This window comes from Trichoderma camerunense, assembly GCF_050948025.1.
Source record: "Trichoderma camerunense strain CBS 138272 chromosome Unknown V8C40scaffold_7, whole genome shotgun sequence".
NCBI lineage: Eukaryota > Fungi > Ascomycota > Sordariomycetes > Hypocreales > Hypocreaceae > Trichoderma > Trichoderma camerunense.
Genome location: NW_028145363.1, coordinates 1,668,749 through 1,682,387, shown reverse-complemented (window position 1 = coordinate 1,682,387; position 13,639 = coordinate 1,668,749). Strand labels below are relative to the sequence as shown.

At 47.2% G+C, this 13,639-nt stretch overlaps 6 protein-coding genes across 6 annotated transcripts; 4 read left to right on the top strand and 2 right to left on the bottom strand.

Annotated features, from left to right (window-relative positions):
• Positions 1-14: 14 nt before the first annotated feature.
• On the bottom strand, positions 15-2,292 carry V8C40DRAFT_243366 (Zn(II)2Cys6 transcription factor). Its single transcript, XM_083215408.1, has 5 exons — positions 1,323-2,292; positions 1,143-1,239; positions 800-1,071; positions 433-749; positions 15-379 (listed from the first exon to the last, which is right to left on the bottom strand). The coding sequence occupies exons 1-5, from the start codon at positions 2,234-2,236 to the stop codon at positions 324-326; spliced, it is 1,656 nt and encodes a 551-aa protein (XP_083074513.1). The 5' UTR covers positions 2,237-2,292; the 3' UTR covers positions 15-323.
• Positions 2,293-2,767: 475 nt separating this feature from the next.
• Positions 2,768-3,775, top strand: V8C40DRAFT_265186 (aromatic alcohol reductase; the record flags this gene model as incomplete). The annotated part of the gene is made up of 3 exons (XM_083219628.1): positions 2,768-2,800; positions 2,871-3,206; positions 3,320-3,775. 3 exons carry the CDS (start codon positions 2,768-2,770, stop codon positions 3,773-3,775), a joined length of 825 nt encoding a protein of 274 aa, XP_083074512.1.
• V8C40DRAFT_243363 (uncharacterized protein) lies at positions 3,704-5,828 on the bottom strand. Its single transcript, XM_083215407.1, has one exon. The coding sequence runs from the start codon at positions 5,696-5,698 to the stop codon at positions 4,022-4,024; it is 1,677 nt and encodes a 558-aa protein (XP_083074511.1). The 5' UTR covers positions 5,699-5,828; the 3' UTR covers positions 3,704-4,021.
• Positions 5,829-5,998: 170 nt separating this feature from the next.
• Positions 5,999-7,714, top strand: V8C40DRAFT_243362 (major facilitator superfamily domain-containing protein). Its single transcript, XM_083215406.1, has 2 exons — positions 5,999-7,628; positions 7,686-7,714. The coding sequence occupies exon 1, from the start codon at positions 6,205-6,207 to the stop codon at positions 7,507-7,509; it is 1,305 nt and encodes a 434-aa protein (XP_083074510.1). The 5' UTR covers positions 5,999-6,204; the 3' UTR covers positions 7,510-7,628; positions 7,686-7,714.
• Positions 7,715-7,950: 236 nt separating this feature from the next.
• V8C40DRAFT_209003 (Zn(II)2Cys6 transcription factor) lies at positions 7,951-10,068 on the top strand. The gene is made up of 2 exons (XM_083212094.1): positions 7,951-8,586; positions 8,652-10,068. The coding sequence occupies exons 1-2, from the start codon at positions 8,050-8,052 to the stop codon at positions 10,005-10,007; spliced, it is 1,893 nt and encodes a 630-aa protein (XP_083074509.1). The 5' UTR covers positions 7,951-8,049; the 3' UTR covers positions 10,008-10,068.
• Positions 10,069-11,551: 1,483 nt separating this feature from the next.
• Positions 11,552-13,623, top strand: V8C40DRAFT_286893 (multicopper oxidase family protein; the record flags this gene model as incomplete). Its single annotated transcript, XM_083222599.1, has 6 exons — positions 11,552-11,739; positions 11,805-11,992; positions 12,049-12,189; positions 12,244-12,901; positions 12,949-13,075; positions 13,129-13,623. 6 exons carry the CDS (start codon positions 11,552-11,554, stop codon positions 13,621-13,623), a joined length of 1,797 nt encoding a protein of 598 aa, XP_083074508.1.
• Between the last annotated feature and the right edge of the window lie 16 nt (positions 13,624-13,639).

Here is a 13,639-nt window from a genome sequence, read left to right as displayed (position 1 = left end):
ATACTGTTCACAGGAGCAGAAGGCAGAAACATTATCGTGATGGTCTGGCGAATTTTGGTCCTCAGTAAATAGCACTGGCATGAGGGTCATCGCAAAGAAGGCATCCGCCAAAGTCCCTCGTAGTGGTATTACACATCACAAGAATTGAGCTTTTGATTCGAATTCTGCCGAGTCTCCCAAACTGCGAGTTATTTCCTATGCAACTAGTTAGGATCTGTCCACCTCTCATGACATATGTGTAGCTTGTGGTCTAATATTGTTTGAGTGATAGTCTAGATGTGTCTACTTGAACTGACTTATGTTACAGGAATCTAGAGCAATTTTTAGATAACAGATGCCATTATTGCTTCTTTAGATTGTAAGATTGACAGATATATGCCTATATGAACATTATTAGCGATTCCCGCAGATTCTTGTTGTGTTTAAACTTACCTGCTACCCGCCATCTGGACTGTAGGTGCTGGAGCAGCCATTTGTATATTGCTATTCTTTCCTTAATTTCTTCGTTCGGCTTGCCTTGACCCATCTCAATCGTGGTCAATGCTCCTTGATACACTATCTGCATGAGAAACACGGGAAACTCTTCATCTAAACAGGTCCCTTCTTCCGTGTCTTTACGGAGACAAGATGCCATGCGTGCCAGGTTTTCCAAGACACGTTCCGACTCTGTAAACATGTGTTTGTAAGCATCTTCAGTTGAACTGATGCGCACGCGCCGCCAATGAGCCTCTTGAAGTAACAATATGGCACTAAACACAGGTCAACGATTATAATAGACTTCCCCGTCAGCATGACATACCAATAAGAAACCGCAGTTTGACAGCAGGTTGCAAGGTCATGAGCGTCAAACTCCGACTTGGTTACAGAGATTAATGCCCAAATTGTGCGCCGTAGTTGCGCAGTATCTTTTGCAATATCGACGGTGTCCTTTGGGTCGCCCGGTGGCGGAAGAGATGACAAGAACTTGAGAGCCTGATTTACTAGATAGGTTGCTTGGGCTAGTCGTGTAAACACGCCCATTTTAAGATTGAAAGCAGCAGATATCCGGAGGTTATCTTGAGGCTTTGCAGTCTAAGAAGAAGTGGGCTTTATCAGCAGTGTCATCCATTGTTAGTCATAGAAGAATGGTTCCCAGTACTCACCGCATTCAAAAACGTCCAGTCATCCACTGGAAGGTAATCATCGTACTCTGGATCTTTTGTCGTCAGGCCCCTCAGTGGGTTACCAAGGTTCAGGAATCTGTATCTCAGGTTAGTTGATCATCTCACAGAGAGAGTGAAGAAGATTCACTCTTCTAAAAAGAAATACACTGAGCTGCATACCGATCTAATATGAGAATCCCCCACCAAACTCTCCTCATCTCTTCCACTTCCATCCAAGGTCTTCCCGTGTTATTCTCTCCTGTCAAGTCCACAAGCAGCTTATGTAAGCCCAGTGCAATGCCATACCTGGCACATGCTCCAACAGTCAAATAGGCAGCTGGATAGATGGCGTGTCCGATCTCATAGACAGCAATCAAGATTGCCGATTGCAAAATACAGATGGACGGGATTCCAGCAGCTTCTACTTCGCAATAGAATTGCTTTGTTGCCTTGTATAGTGCTGTTCTTCCATCTCGCTCTTCTTGGGTGGTTGGTGTGCAGTACAACTTCATGCATAGCGAGAGTAGGATGCCCTCAGTCCGTCGGGGAGACAATGGATTGAGGGCAATGTTGAAGAAGTTCTTGCGAAAGATGACGGGGGTCCATATGACAACTTGTGAGAAGAACGTAGCAGATATGTCGCGAATTTGCTCGAATTCTCCTGTGAGGGCAGTAACGTGGCTAGGAATCGTGATGTTGATACGCGGGATCTCTAAACGTGCTTCGTGGAAAAGAGTGGGTGCAATAAACTGGATAGCTGTAGCCGTAGCGAATGACTGGATGGCACCCGTTGTAGTGTCTAGTGTTTCCAACGGCGATTGTTGCTCCCAATCACTCGAGCGGTCACTATCAGCTGCTCTGTTTACCAATAGTTCACGTTTTGCCGGTATACTGTCTTTGGTTGTTCCATCTCCTTCTGGAAGAACAACATACTTCTGGGCTCGGCGCTTAGGGTAACGACAATCCACTCCCCTGCGAATGCACAGCTGACATGTCGGTAGAGTTTTGTCGCAGCGTCTCTTGCTGTGACGGCACGAGAAGCAGGAAATGCGAGCTGCCAACTGCTGATGTTCCATTTTTGCAACGAAGAACATTCGATTCAAAGGCCAACGCGCTGCGGTATATTGCGGTAGTTGGCGGTGATTTATCAGCTGTCCACCGTCAGACACCGATACTACCGCCGAAAATCCGACACGAGTCGGGTATTGCTGAGACTAGACCAAGACGTTTACTCATCACGTACCCACCCTTCATCAACACAACTACAATGTTTCTACTTGAAGGATTGGAATCAAGGATTTCAATCCTAGGCAAATGAAGACGGAATGTCCTATAGCGTACCATTTCGGCGCGTATTGGGATAGTAAGGATAGTAATCGTGGAGTTGGAAGCATGGAAGTCCGCGATGCTTCATCAGCAGCGGACCTTTCGTCATTTGCATACGCAACACTAAGTCATGTCTAAATCTGCCTGGTGTACAGATTTTGCAACAATATATAAAGTCATAAGTCATCTTGAGTTTTCCGTCTCTTCTCAACAAACAACAAGAGACTCAAACTCAACAGTCACTAAATAAGCCCTTCAATCTACCTTACGAAACATCATCGTTACAGATCAACACAAATATGGCTGCTATTAAAAAGGTTGCGGTGCTGGGCGTAAGTTCATCTACTCTAGAAATATATTCATCGACGCAACTCCTCAGTCGTGCTGATGATCATTTCATAGGGATCTGGAAACCTTGGTCCCCATGTTGTCAACGGACTTTTGGATGCCGGATTCGAAGTCACAGTTATTACTCGGCTTGAGTCGCAGGCAACCTTTACCGATAAGGTCACCGTCAAAAGAATTGATATAACTTCGAAAGAAGCCGTCGAAAGTGTCCTCCAGGGTCATGATGCTCTTGTTTCTACAATCTCACCTGCAGCGGTAGGCGACCAGAAAACAATCATCGATGCTGCTGTCGCCGCCAAGGTCCGACGATTTCTGCCATCCGAGTTTGGTGTCGATACGCGGCGCACCGAAGAAAGGAGTCTCGGCTGGATCCTGGCTAACAAGCTCAGCGTAAAACCCTTGGTTCAGCTGGACAGGATTGGCAGTTGGGCTGTTCTTTGACTGGGTAAGATCCTGATTACCGCTAATGCGTGCCGAGCGTATTCATCTTACAAATAAAACAGGGCATCAAAACTCAGTTTCTACTCGGAATCAATGCCAAGGACAAGACTGGAACAATTGTCGACTCTGGTAGCAAGCCATATGCAGCGACACATGTCTCATTTATCGGCGAAGCTGTTGCTACTATCTTGAAGAAACCTGAAGAGACTGCAAACAAGTATCTGTCCATATTCTCCTTTGCCATTACTCAAAACGAAGTTTTGAAGATTTTCGAAGAAGAAACCGGTTCCAAGTTCCAGATTACCCAACTGAAGGGCAGCGACTTGATAAAGGCGGCAACTGACAGTGTGGCGAAAGGCGACTACGCCAACTCTGTGGTCCCTTTTGTCCAGTATACATTCCTGGCAGATGACTCTAAGGACCCCGTCGACATCGGCAAGAATGATGCCGACTTGTTGGGAATCAAGGATAACCTGAGTTTACGAGAGAGTATTAAGAAGGAGCTCAGTGAGATTTAGTAGTATACCACAATTACTACTGCTGAGGATATCTCGATCACGAGCTTCGACTACAGAATTAAGAGCACGGGCTCAACTCGGCCAAGATTAGAAGCTAGATGAAATTTATAAATTAAACAACACCTCTCTCCAGGCAAAAACATTGAGTGCTGATAGTATAGTTGCGGTGATTGGAACTAGATATATGTCATACAGACCACGAGTGAATACAAGTCTGGTGTACCAAGAACAAATCCGCTAGGCATATTAAAATCTATTGTTGGTAATATTCCAGAAGAAATCGGCACTCAAAAGTTGATCCATGTCGTTATATTGGAGACCAAAAAATTGGTCCGAAAAATTATTCATGCCAGCTGTATCATCCAATACAGCGCAATTGTCTGTGACATCTCCAACGGGGCTCATTGGGCGGCTCTTCAATATCTCACTCAAAGCCGAAGCAAACATCTCTTTGCCTCTCTGGTGTAGTAAGACGAGCGAGCGGGCCGTCCTCAACGCCTCCTGTGTTGCTTCCGTGTTGTAGACGGCGCATACATCTTGAAGGCATTGCATTGCGTCTCGTAGCTGAGAGATTGACGAAACCGTATCTATAGCAAGCAACACACACACAATCTGAAAAGGCACATAGGTCATCTGATGCCAAGGAGAGCGAGCGGTTAAAATTGCTTGGACAGCTCGAATCCCGTTTGATGTCAGCGTGAGCACCTGCTGGAGCACAGAATCCGTCAGCGCAACGTCCATTGACCGCAGCCGGCGACAAAGACAGAGCGCCAGGTTGCACTGAGCAAGAACTGATGGCGGGCTAGAATGCATGCGGCCGAGCACTACTTGAAGCGCATATTCCAACTCAAATGCCGTGGGTTTTCGTTGCGGGTCGAGCTCTATTGAGAATGGGAGCAATTCTATGAGCTCGCTGGTAAAGTCTCCCTCTCGCACCAAAGGGACTGTCGTGATTGTATCAGGTAGAGCAACGCGGGTGAGCCCCATGTCAAACGACATCCATATGTTGAGATGCTGGGCAATAGACACTATCCTCTTCCTTAGCTCTAGGCTGATATCCTGGTGAGGGGCTGGATCTATAGCTTCCTCTGGGGCTTCTATATTGAGACCAGCAGCATCTATCATGTGCATCACCGTACAGCTTGCCATCCAAGCCGCGTAATGTGTGTCCGCAATCCTGAGATAGACGACTCGGAGCAGCCATGCCGTAATGATATCAGCGGACGGGGCGGTTGACAAGGTCTTCTCAAGCAAGACTCTCGCCAACTCTACCAACGCGACCTCGGCCGTGTCAGCATTGACCTGCGAGAACAAGCAACCCAGGGCACCGATACCACATAGAATAGCATCTTCGACATGAGTAGCATTGCGGGTGGCCCATCTTTGCTGTATACGCTGAAGGACTTGTTCGCGATCTATGAATCCATAAACCGGGTCAACCTTTAGGAGATATGTGACTGCTAGTTCTTGTAGCCTCTTTTGGGATACCACGTCCGTAATTGATTGGACGGTCGGAGTATGTGAAGTCCGCCGTGATCCAAGAAAGGCGTTCCAGGCAAAGCTGTGCATCCGAGGGTTTCTTTTGGGATCCAGCCGCAGGGCCATGCTCCTGACAAATGCCGGACATGAATTCGCCTCCACTGAGCGAGCCTGGGCATGTGAACTCGCCGTCGATGATGCGACATCGTCAAGGGAAGACTTCAAGCTTGACAGCGCTGGTGCTTGTGCCGACGCCGGCGCTGTATCTCCGGTCGGGCCCGGGTTACGATCCGGCTCTCTTCTTCTCCTGGCCACCTGGTAATTGCAATGATACTCGAATCGAACGCATGTCCCACACGGATGAGCGCCGTCACACCTGCGCTTGAGCTCGCGACACGTCTGGCATGCGAGCTTTGATCGCTTGCGCCCTTCCAGTCGAGTCATGACGCCACGATATAGAGATTCAATTTTGCGAGGAATCAACTGTCACGAGAATTATGTAAGGTAAACAATTTTTAAATTCTTTTCCTAGGTGCAATCAACAGCTTGATAGATTGGCCAAGAGACATTGAGGCATTGAATAGAGTTAGTTTTGCGAGATCCGGGCTGACTTACGGGGACTTTTACTCAAACGAGAAATAGCGCTGGCGGGAATAACGGTAGCTAACGGGTATCACGCATAAAGCGGGTAGAGGATATCATCGGGGGGCGGAGATCTGCTTCAGGCAGTTGATAACAAGGCGGTATGAAGGAAAGTTTTGATTGCTTTAAATTTAATGGAAAACTTGGATTCATTCTGTTGTCTTTCGGGCTAGAAAGGACCTGAAACTTGGCTCGGCTTCATACATGTACGCTTGCAGTATGCTTACACCAACTCGTCCATATTAGCACAAGGGATATTATACGGCAGTTGACAAGAGCACAACCACAAGGCTCAGTCATATCGAATAATGGGGTTCGAAAAAGAAGTAGAAGGGCCCGATGGGAATGTTTCATGCGATACAGAAGAGACAGTTCTGGGTACATCTAGTCAAGAGCTCGAAGATAAGCCCAGTGATCCTCCCGATGGCGGCTTCACGGCGTGGATGCATGTCCTGCTCATGCACATCATCTTCTTCAATACCTGGGGTGTAGCAAATGGCTATGGCGTCTTTCAAGAGTATTACACCCAGACTCTCGGCAAATCTCAGTCTTCCATCTCTTGGATCGGAAGTGTCCAAGTCTTCTTCCTCTTTTCCATTGGCGCTTTCTCAGGGCGTCTGACCGACGCTGGCCATTTTCGAATCACATTCGCGTGCGGGGTGTTCCTCCAACTCTTGGGCATCTTCATGACATCGCTTTGCACGGCTTACTGGCAGATATTCCTAGCGCAGTCTGTCTGCCTCGGTATCGGCAACGGCTTGGCCTTTTGTCCTGCCATAGCCGTTCTCTCCCAGTACTTTAAGAAATATCGAGCATTTGCCGTCGGCGTCTCTGCTGCTGGTGCTGCTGTGGGTGGGCTCGTGTACCCTGTCCTGATTAACCAGCTCATTTTCCACGACAACTTTGGATTTCCTTGGACTCTGAGAATTATGGGCTTCATCATGCTCGCGACTTATATCCCATGCCTGATCTGGTTCAAGCCTCGTCTCCCACCACGGAAAACGGGAGGGTGGACAGACAAAACTGCATTCAGCGACGTGCCATTCCTGTTCTTCGCTCTGAGCATGTTTCTAAACTTTTGGGGTCTCTATTTCGCATTCTTCTATCTCGGAACCTACGCTCGAGACAAGAGAGGGATCAAGGAACCAATCAACTTACTCATGGTTCTCAACGGTGTTGGCATCATCGGGCGCACTCTGCCGACAATTGTGGCCGACAAATGGGTCGGAATGCTCAATATGCTAATTTCAATGAGCTTCGCTGCCAGCTTGCTGGTATTTTGCTGGGCGGCAGTATCATCGGCCGTTGGGCTGTATGCTTTTGCCATTGTAAATGGACTGATTGCTGCAGCATTGCAGGCACTCTTCCCAGCTGTCGCCACAACCATGACTCCCGATCCCAGCAAAACCGGAACACGTGTTGGAATGATTCTTGGGTTTGTGAGTTTCTCAACTCTCACAGGCCCTGCGATCTGTGGCGCTATAATCGAGAGACAAGGGGGAAGCTATCTAGGGGCGCAAATGTTTGCAGCTTCCTGCATTCTTCTTGGGGCACTGATGGCTTTGGCGGCAAGGATTGCCAAAGCTGGACCCAAGCTTATGGTAAAGGTGTAGATGAGGATGATCTATTTGCGAGAGAAATATTTGGCATGGCTAAAGCATCCGATAGAACAGTTGTATATTATATTTCATGTAAACTCATCTCACTGCCTGTGACTTCCTGAAAAGCTCATGTAAGTCAAAAATTCCTTCCGCTAGTGAATAGCCAGATACTCAAATGTTATTACTAGAACCAATGCATTTGAAAGTTGCAATATGATTCACTACGCTTATAATTTTATTTACTCTAATCCATAGATCAGTTGAACTACAGTATTAGCAGTAAAGCCGTTTGACTTGTTATTGGCGGGAAAATACAATGGAGCCAGCGTCGTAAGTCATCGGTTGTAAGCGGGAGCTGTCTCGGCCGAAGCTCAATACTAAGCGCTAGACCTTGGGCTATGAGATGTAGGAGATTGCTGCGGTACGGCAGATTTGGCCTTACACTTCACTTAAGCTTATTCTCTTTTCAATCAGATTCAACCAGGGGACGCAATACATCTCCAAATTTACTTGTACTCTCTCCTTCACATCCATCGCCACTGAAGCTGCAGCATGCCCGTCAGAAGAGCGAAGAGGGAGATCCGCACTTGCAGTCGCTGCCGGCTACTCAAGCTTCAATGCAACCAATCGAAGCCGTCATGTCAGCGATGTACCAGGGCGAATGTCACCTGTTCACTTGGTGTTCGTTCTCCTACGAATGGGTCTGACTCTGGGTCATCTCTTTCGATAATCGATACACTCCCACAGTCTGAGGCAGAGGTCTCACTGCCTTCAGTCTCAAATTCTGAACGTCATGCGAGCCTAGAAAGCAACAGCGACAAGCAACTTGGCCTTGTAAAAAACAGGCAGCGAGCCCAGCTCTCTTGCATACGATGCCATCGACTCAAGGTCAAGTGTGACAAGGAATTACCCTGCTCACGATGCCGCATGTCTGGCTGGGGCAAGTCTTGCGCGTATCACCACAGGGCAGAAAAGACTGGCCCGTCAAACACCAGTCCACAACAAGTTGCAAAAGACCCGGACAGCGTTATCGATGCATGGCATTCTCAGAGTCGGAGCGCCACCCATTGGACTGAAGTTTTATCCACGGTAGGCACCAGTATTCGGAGCACAGAGTGATTCATTTGAGCTAAACTAACTAACTGCAATTACAGCTAAAACTGCAAGCTGGGCGTAGTGGCCTTCAAGTCTGCGACCTGATCCCCGACTTTATTCGCCAGCAAAAGTTGGGGGCTCAGGACGATTCTCTAGTGCCCGAGAACTTTCCTTTTAACAGTCCGGCGGCTGCCAAATTTGCATCAATGGACGCTGTCCAAGACCTCCTGCAACGCCATAGGGAGAGTTCTCAATCTTACATAGATGGATACTTGGTCCTCTACCAGACAAGCCATCCTATTATTGACACTTCTGCGTTTCTACCTCTAGTTGAGGCATTCTGGAATGACCCTAAAGCGGCAGAGACGGCCTGGTTAGCCAGCTTCTTGATGGTATTAGCACTGGGATGTTTTGCCGTGACGAGGGATCAGCATGCAACAATCGAACTCTGCATGGCGGCAGAGGCTTGTCTAGGCAAGACCCCTTTCATGGTTCAACCAGACATGTTAGCCATAAGGACTCTCTGCCTCATGGTTCTTGCCAAGCAAACGGTTAGTACGACATGTCGCACTTTCGATTCGTGCTGGACGTTGCTGGGTATTGTCACGCGTGCCGCCGTTGGAATGGACTTGCACAAACAGCGTGTTCCACTGGATCAGTCGCGCGAAGGTATTCGTGCCTGGCAATCTAGCCAGACGCTGTGGTCCATCATCGTATACTTTTGCGTACAAGTCGCCACGATTACGGGGAAGCCATTACTTGTATCAGCCGATATGTTCACCAAACATTCACCACCATCCACCTTCCAGACAAATGACCCATGGGTAATGTTAATTAGGGTCTACCCGTCAATATGCCATATAATCTCGAGAATCACCAGTGATAGTGAGAAGCCATTATACAATGAAGTGGTGAAGCATAATGACCATGTGCGCCAACTCATGGACGCCTTATTGGGTAGCATACACGGCAAACCGAGGCTTTACATGACGTTGGATATGTTTTTCCGTCGTATTCTCCTCGTACTGCACCGTTCTCACGCATTACATCCCGCCGCCCCGTTGGAGTACCAAGTCTCGTACTGGGTCTCTCTAGAATGCAGCCTAGCAATTCTGGTGCACCACCGAGATCTAGAAGAGCAAAATCGGCCGGATAACACAAACCTCCTGGGTCGTCTCTTCAAACTCGACATTCTCTCGGCTATGCTGACTGTGTGTCTGCATCTTCTCCGCCGCGAGGCGCCTCTCTCAACAGGGCTCACAATTCCACCGCGTCGAATAATCTTGAGTACACTGCAGGCGTGTGTGGTTATTTGGGAGAAGGAAATACACTACTCTCTTTGTTTCAAAATAGGACATTTTCTGTTAGTTTCAGTTCTGAAACTTTTGCCAGATATAGATTTTCTCGAGAATTGATCTGCTGCCTTCTTCATTCATAGCTTGCCGCCAGGTCAAAATTTAGTTTCGATAGCTTGACGAGCGCGGTATGTCCGTTATTTTGAAGCGCCGGGTGTCTTCTTCGTGTTTTCGATTGATAAACAATGCAATAGAGGATGTGGAATCTGCCTTGCCAAGGCGGCTATTCAAACAACGTAGCACTGAAAGCATGATGGATAAACGTGGAATCATTGTATTTTTGGCTGTAAACATACGACGGATTTTAACTGCGCCGCCCTGATGCTGTCGGCCGAGTATACAGCCTGTTAATGACCGATTTCTTACGGTATGATCTAACAGACTAGCGATCAAACGGATTACTATAGTAAAGATTACGACGATGCAGATTACGACGATGCTCTAAGCTTTCCTCCACATCTATGATCATACGTTCCATGCCAGTTACATGTACTAAATATATATATACCTTTTGACGATTAAACTATACTGGATTTTTTCCAATTCGATAAAGGACAGTCATCCTATCCGCTAATACACAACGGCACTTCTGATATACTAACAGGCAGTTCGGCATACCGTGGTCCGAAATGGCTCTAAAGTACTACTTGGTATCACTCTTATTCGCAGTATGCGGATTTGTCCTTCTTCACTACAAATGCGAAAATCTTCCGCTTCCAATTGTGGGTTATCAGCTAGCGACAGGCTGGTCATTCCCTCCACACTGCATGCTATTCACAGTTGCCTTGGCCGTGAACTGGCTGAACGTTGAGACAGAATTTGAGCCCGACATAGTAAGTAGCGACTAGCATAGTGTATTATTGCAATAGGTTGCTAATCCGAGTTGCTAGTCACCCAGTCTGTCAGCTTGAGGCAGGGGTTGACGCCATCCACGCTGTTAAAGGCAGTACACTGGATAGCATGGATCGAGATGAAGGCATATATAGACTTGGTTAACAGCATCAGGATGAATATCGGGTTGGCTACTTAGAGGAAGAAGAAGAAATAAGGTCTATACGTTACTATGTAGCTTCAATACCACAATTACTTGCTATAATGAAGCTATAAACACGGGATTACCCATTAACTTTCGTCAATTGATCAAATATCGTATCCCCATATAACGGATTTTACATACTGGTGCCCCGTAATAGTAAGAACCAAGATAACTGTAATTGCAACAGCGTTTCAGCAATAAATTAATACTACAGCTTGCCATATATCTCATACATGAAACACACTAGGTGCCTCAAATAAAAGGTTTACTTTTTATTCAAGATGCCTGATTCCGGGCAGTGTTGATAATTGCGATTTCTGTTCTGCCCATGCACTCGGCCGAGTCCCACACCCGTCTAGGACCGGCAGCTTACGCAGTCGCCGCGCCATACTCAGTGGCCATTTTTTTCCACGACATTTATTGTATCAAAAGATGTCGATTGTAGTCTAAAATTAGCCTACGTTGCTTAAATTATAGTATAATTGCTTAAATCTCCGTGTATTTAACTTATGGCCGTGTCGCTGTTCCTGAATATGTACTGATCGACAATTCTTTAGACACCTTCAAAATGACTAACAAGCTCTTGCTTTTCACTCTTTTCGTTCAACTTTTTTCTGCCCCTTTCACAAATGCAGGATCACACCATGGATCATCGTCAGATGATCATGGCTCGTCGGACAAGTCATCTGTGTCGCCACCATACAACTACGTTTTCCAATTTCCCGTCCCTATACCACCAGTGATTAAGCCACTTCGGTACGTCTTATCAACGCATATTCTACTCACTCCTACGAGTTAATTGAACTAATCATGCTGAATAGCTCGTTTAATGATACCAATGCAAACGTAACCATTGACTTTTACCAACTCAACATCACATCGTTTCAGGCCCAGATATACCCAAACCTCGCCAAGACTAGCCTTGTGGGATATAACGGAATATCTCCAGGGCCAATATTTAGAGTACAACGCGGTGTACAAAGCGTGGTACGCGTTGTAAATCATAATGGTAACCTGACACTTCTCGCGTTACGCTGAGCCAAATCTGACACTTGGTCACGATAGATCAACCCTCCGTGCTACATCTTCATGGATCAAACTCCCGCGCAGTCTGGGACGGCTGGGCCGAGGATCTAATCCAGCCAGGCGAGTACAAGGACTACTACTTTCCGAACTCGAATACCGCCAGAACTCTTTGGTACCACGGTGCATACATACCTTCCTCGCCCAATCCGTCTATCTAGTTCTAACAATAAGAAGACCACGCAAACATGATCACATCCGTCAACTTGTTCAGTGGTCTAGCAGGCTTCTATATCATCGAAGATGCCGAGTCAGAGGCCCGACTTGGCCTACCTCAAGGCAAATACGACATTCCGCTCGCTCTCAACTCGAAGCAATACACTTCCACCGGCAATCTTACTTCGGTAGCTCAAGAGACTAGCAGTGTCTACGGTGATATCATCGAAGTAAACGGACAACCTTGGCCGTACCTATCAGTCGAACCCCGAAAATACCGATTCCGATTTTTAAACTCAGCTCTTAGTCGAACTTTTATCCTCAGCATAGTGGATAGCAGCAGCGGAAGCAATGTCACATTGCCCCTCCAAGTCGTCGCATCGGACTCTGGATTTTTGAGCACCACGGTAACGACCACTGAGTTGACTACCGCCATGGCAGAGAGATGGGAAGTAGTTGTCGACTTTTCGGGATTCGAGAACCGCAATCTAACTCTTATGAATCAACGAAATGTTTTTGACTCTCAGGACTTTTCAGAGACTAATCTCGTCATGCAATTCAATGTGGGATCAACAGTTTCTTCCAATGCCTACAACAACTCGCCTCCGTCATCTTTAATCTCATTAGCCTCTCCACCCACTGGCACTCTTGTTCATCGGACATTCAAGTTTGACAAATCGTGAGTCTGTATCCTCTATCAAGATGGCCATCGCTAACAGCAAATAGGGATGACGAGTGGGTGATTAACGGTGTGCCATTTACCGATGTCAAGAACAGAGTTCTTGCAGCGCCTCAATCAGGAGCCTCGGAGGTCTGGGTCCTGGAAAACCATAACCCTTATTGGAGCCATCCAGTACGTTGCCTAATTACATCATCACATGCTGATACGCTAACATTTGTTGGCAGATTCACGTCCACCTGGTAGATTTTCAGCTCATATCTCGCTCCGGAGGCCGCAACACTATCGAGCCCTACGAAAAAGCCGCCCTCAAAGACATAGCTGTGCTCGGTCCAGAAGAAACAGTCACAATAGCAGTCTCTTTTGCCCCGTTTTCCGGCGTGTACATGTTCCACTGCCACAACGCCATCCACGAAGATCACGCGATGATGGACGCTTTCAACCTCACGGCCGTTCAGGGACTTGGCTACAATGCGTCGGACCTGATATTTGCTGATCCATTAGACACCCAGTGGCGTGCAAAAAGTTATACTGGCGCAGTTGCTCAGTCGAGCGTAGGTGATGTATTGGCATATTTTGCCGCAACAGGGGCATATAACGAGGACGTGTTAACGGAAGCAGTTAACCAAACTTCCCAAACTTCTGAAGGTGGCTTTACATATCCTCAGTCCGCGGCTTTGTATGCAGTTGGTGTATTGCTCTGTGTTTTCGTTTTCATTTGAAGCAATGTACAATAGA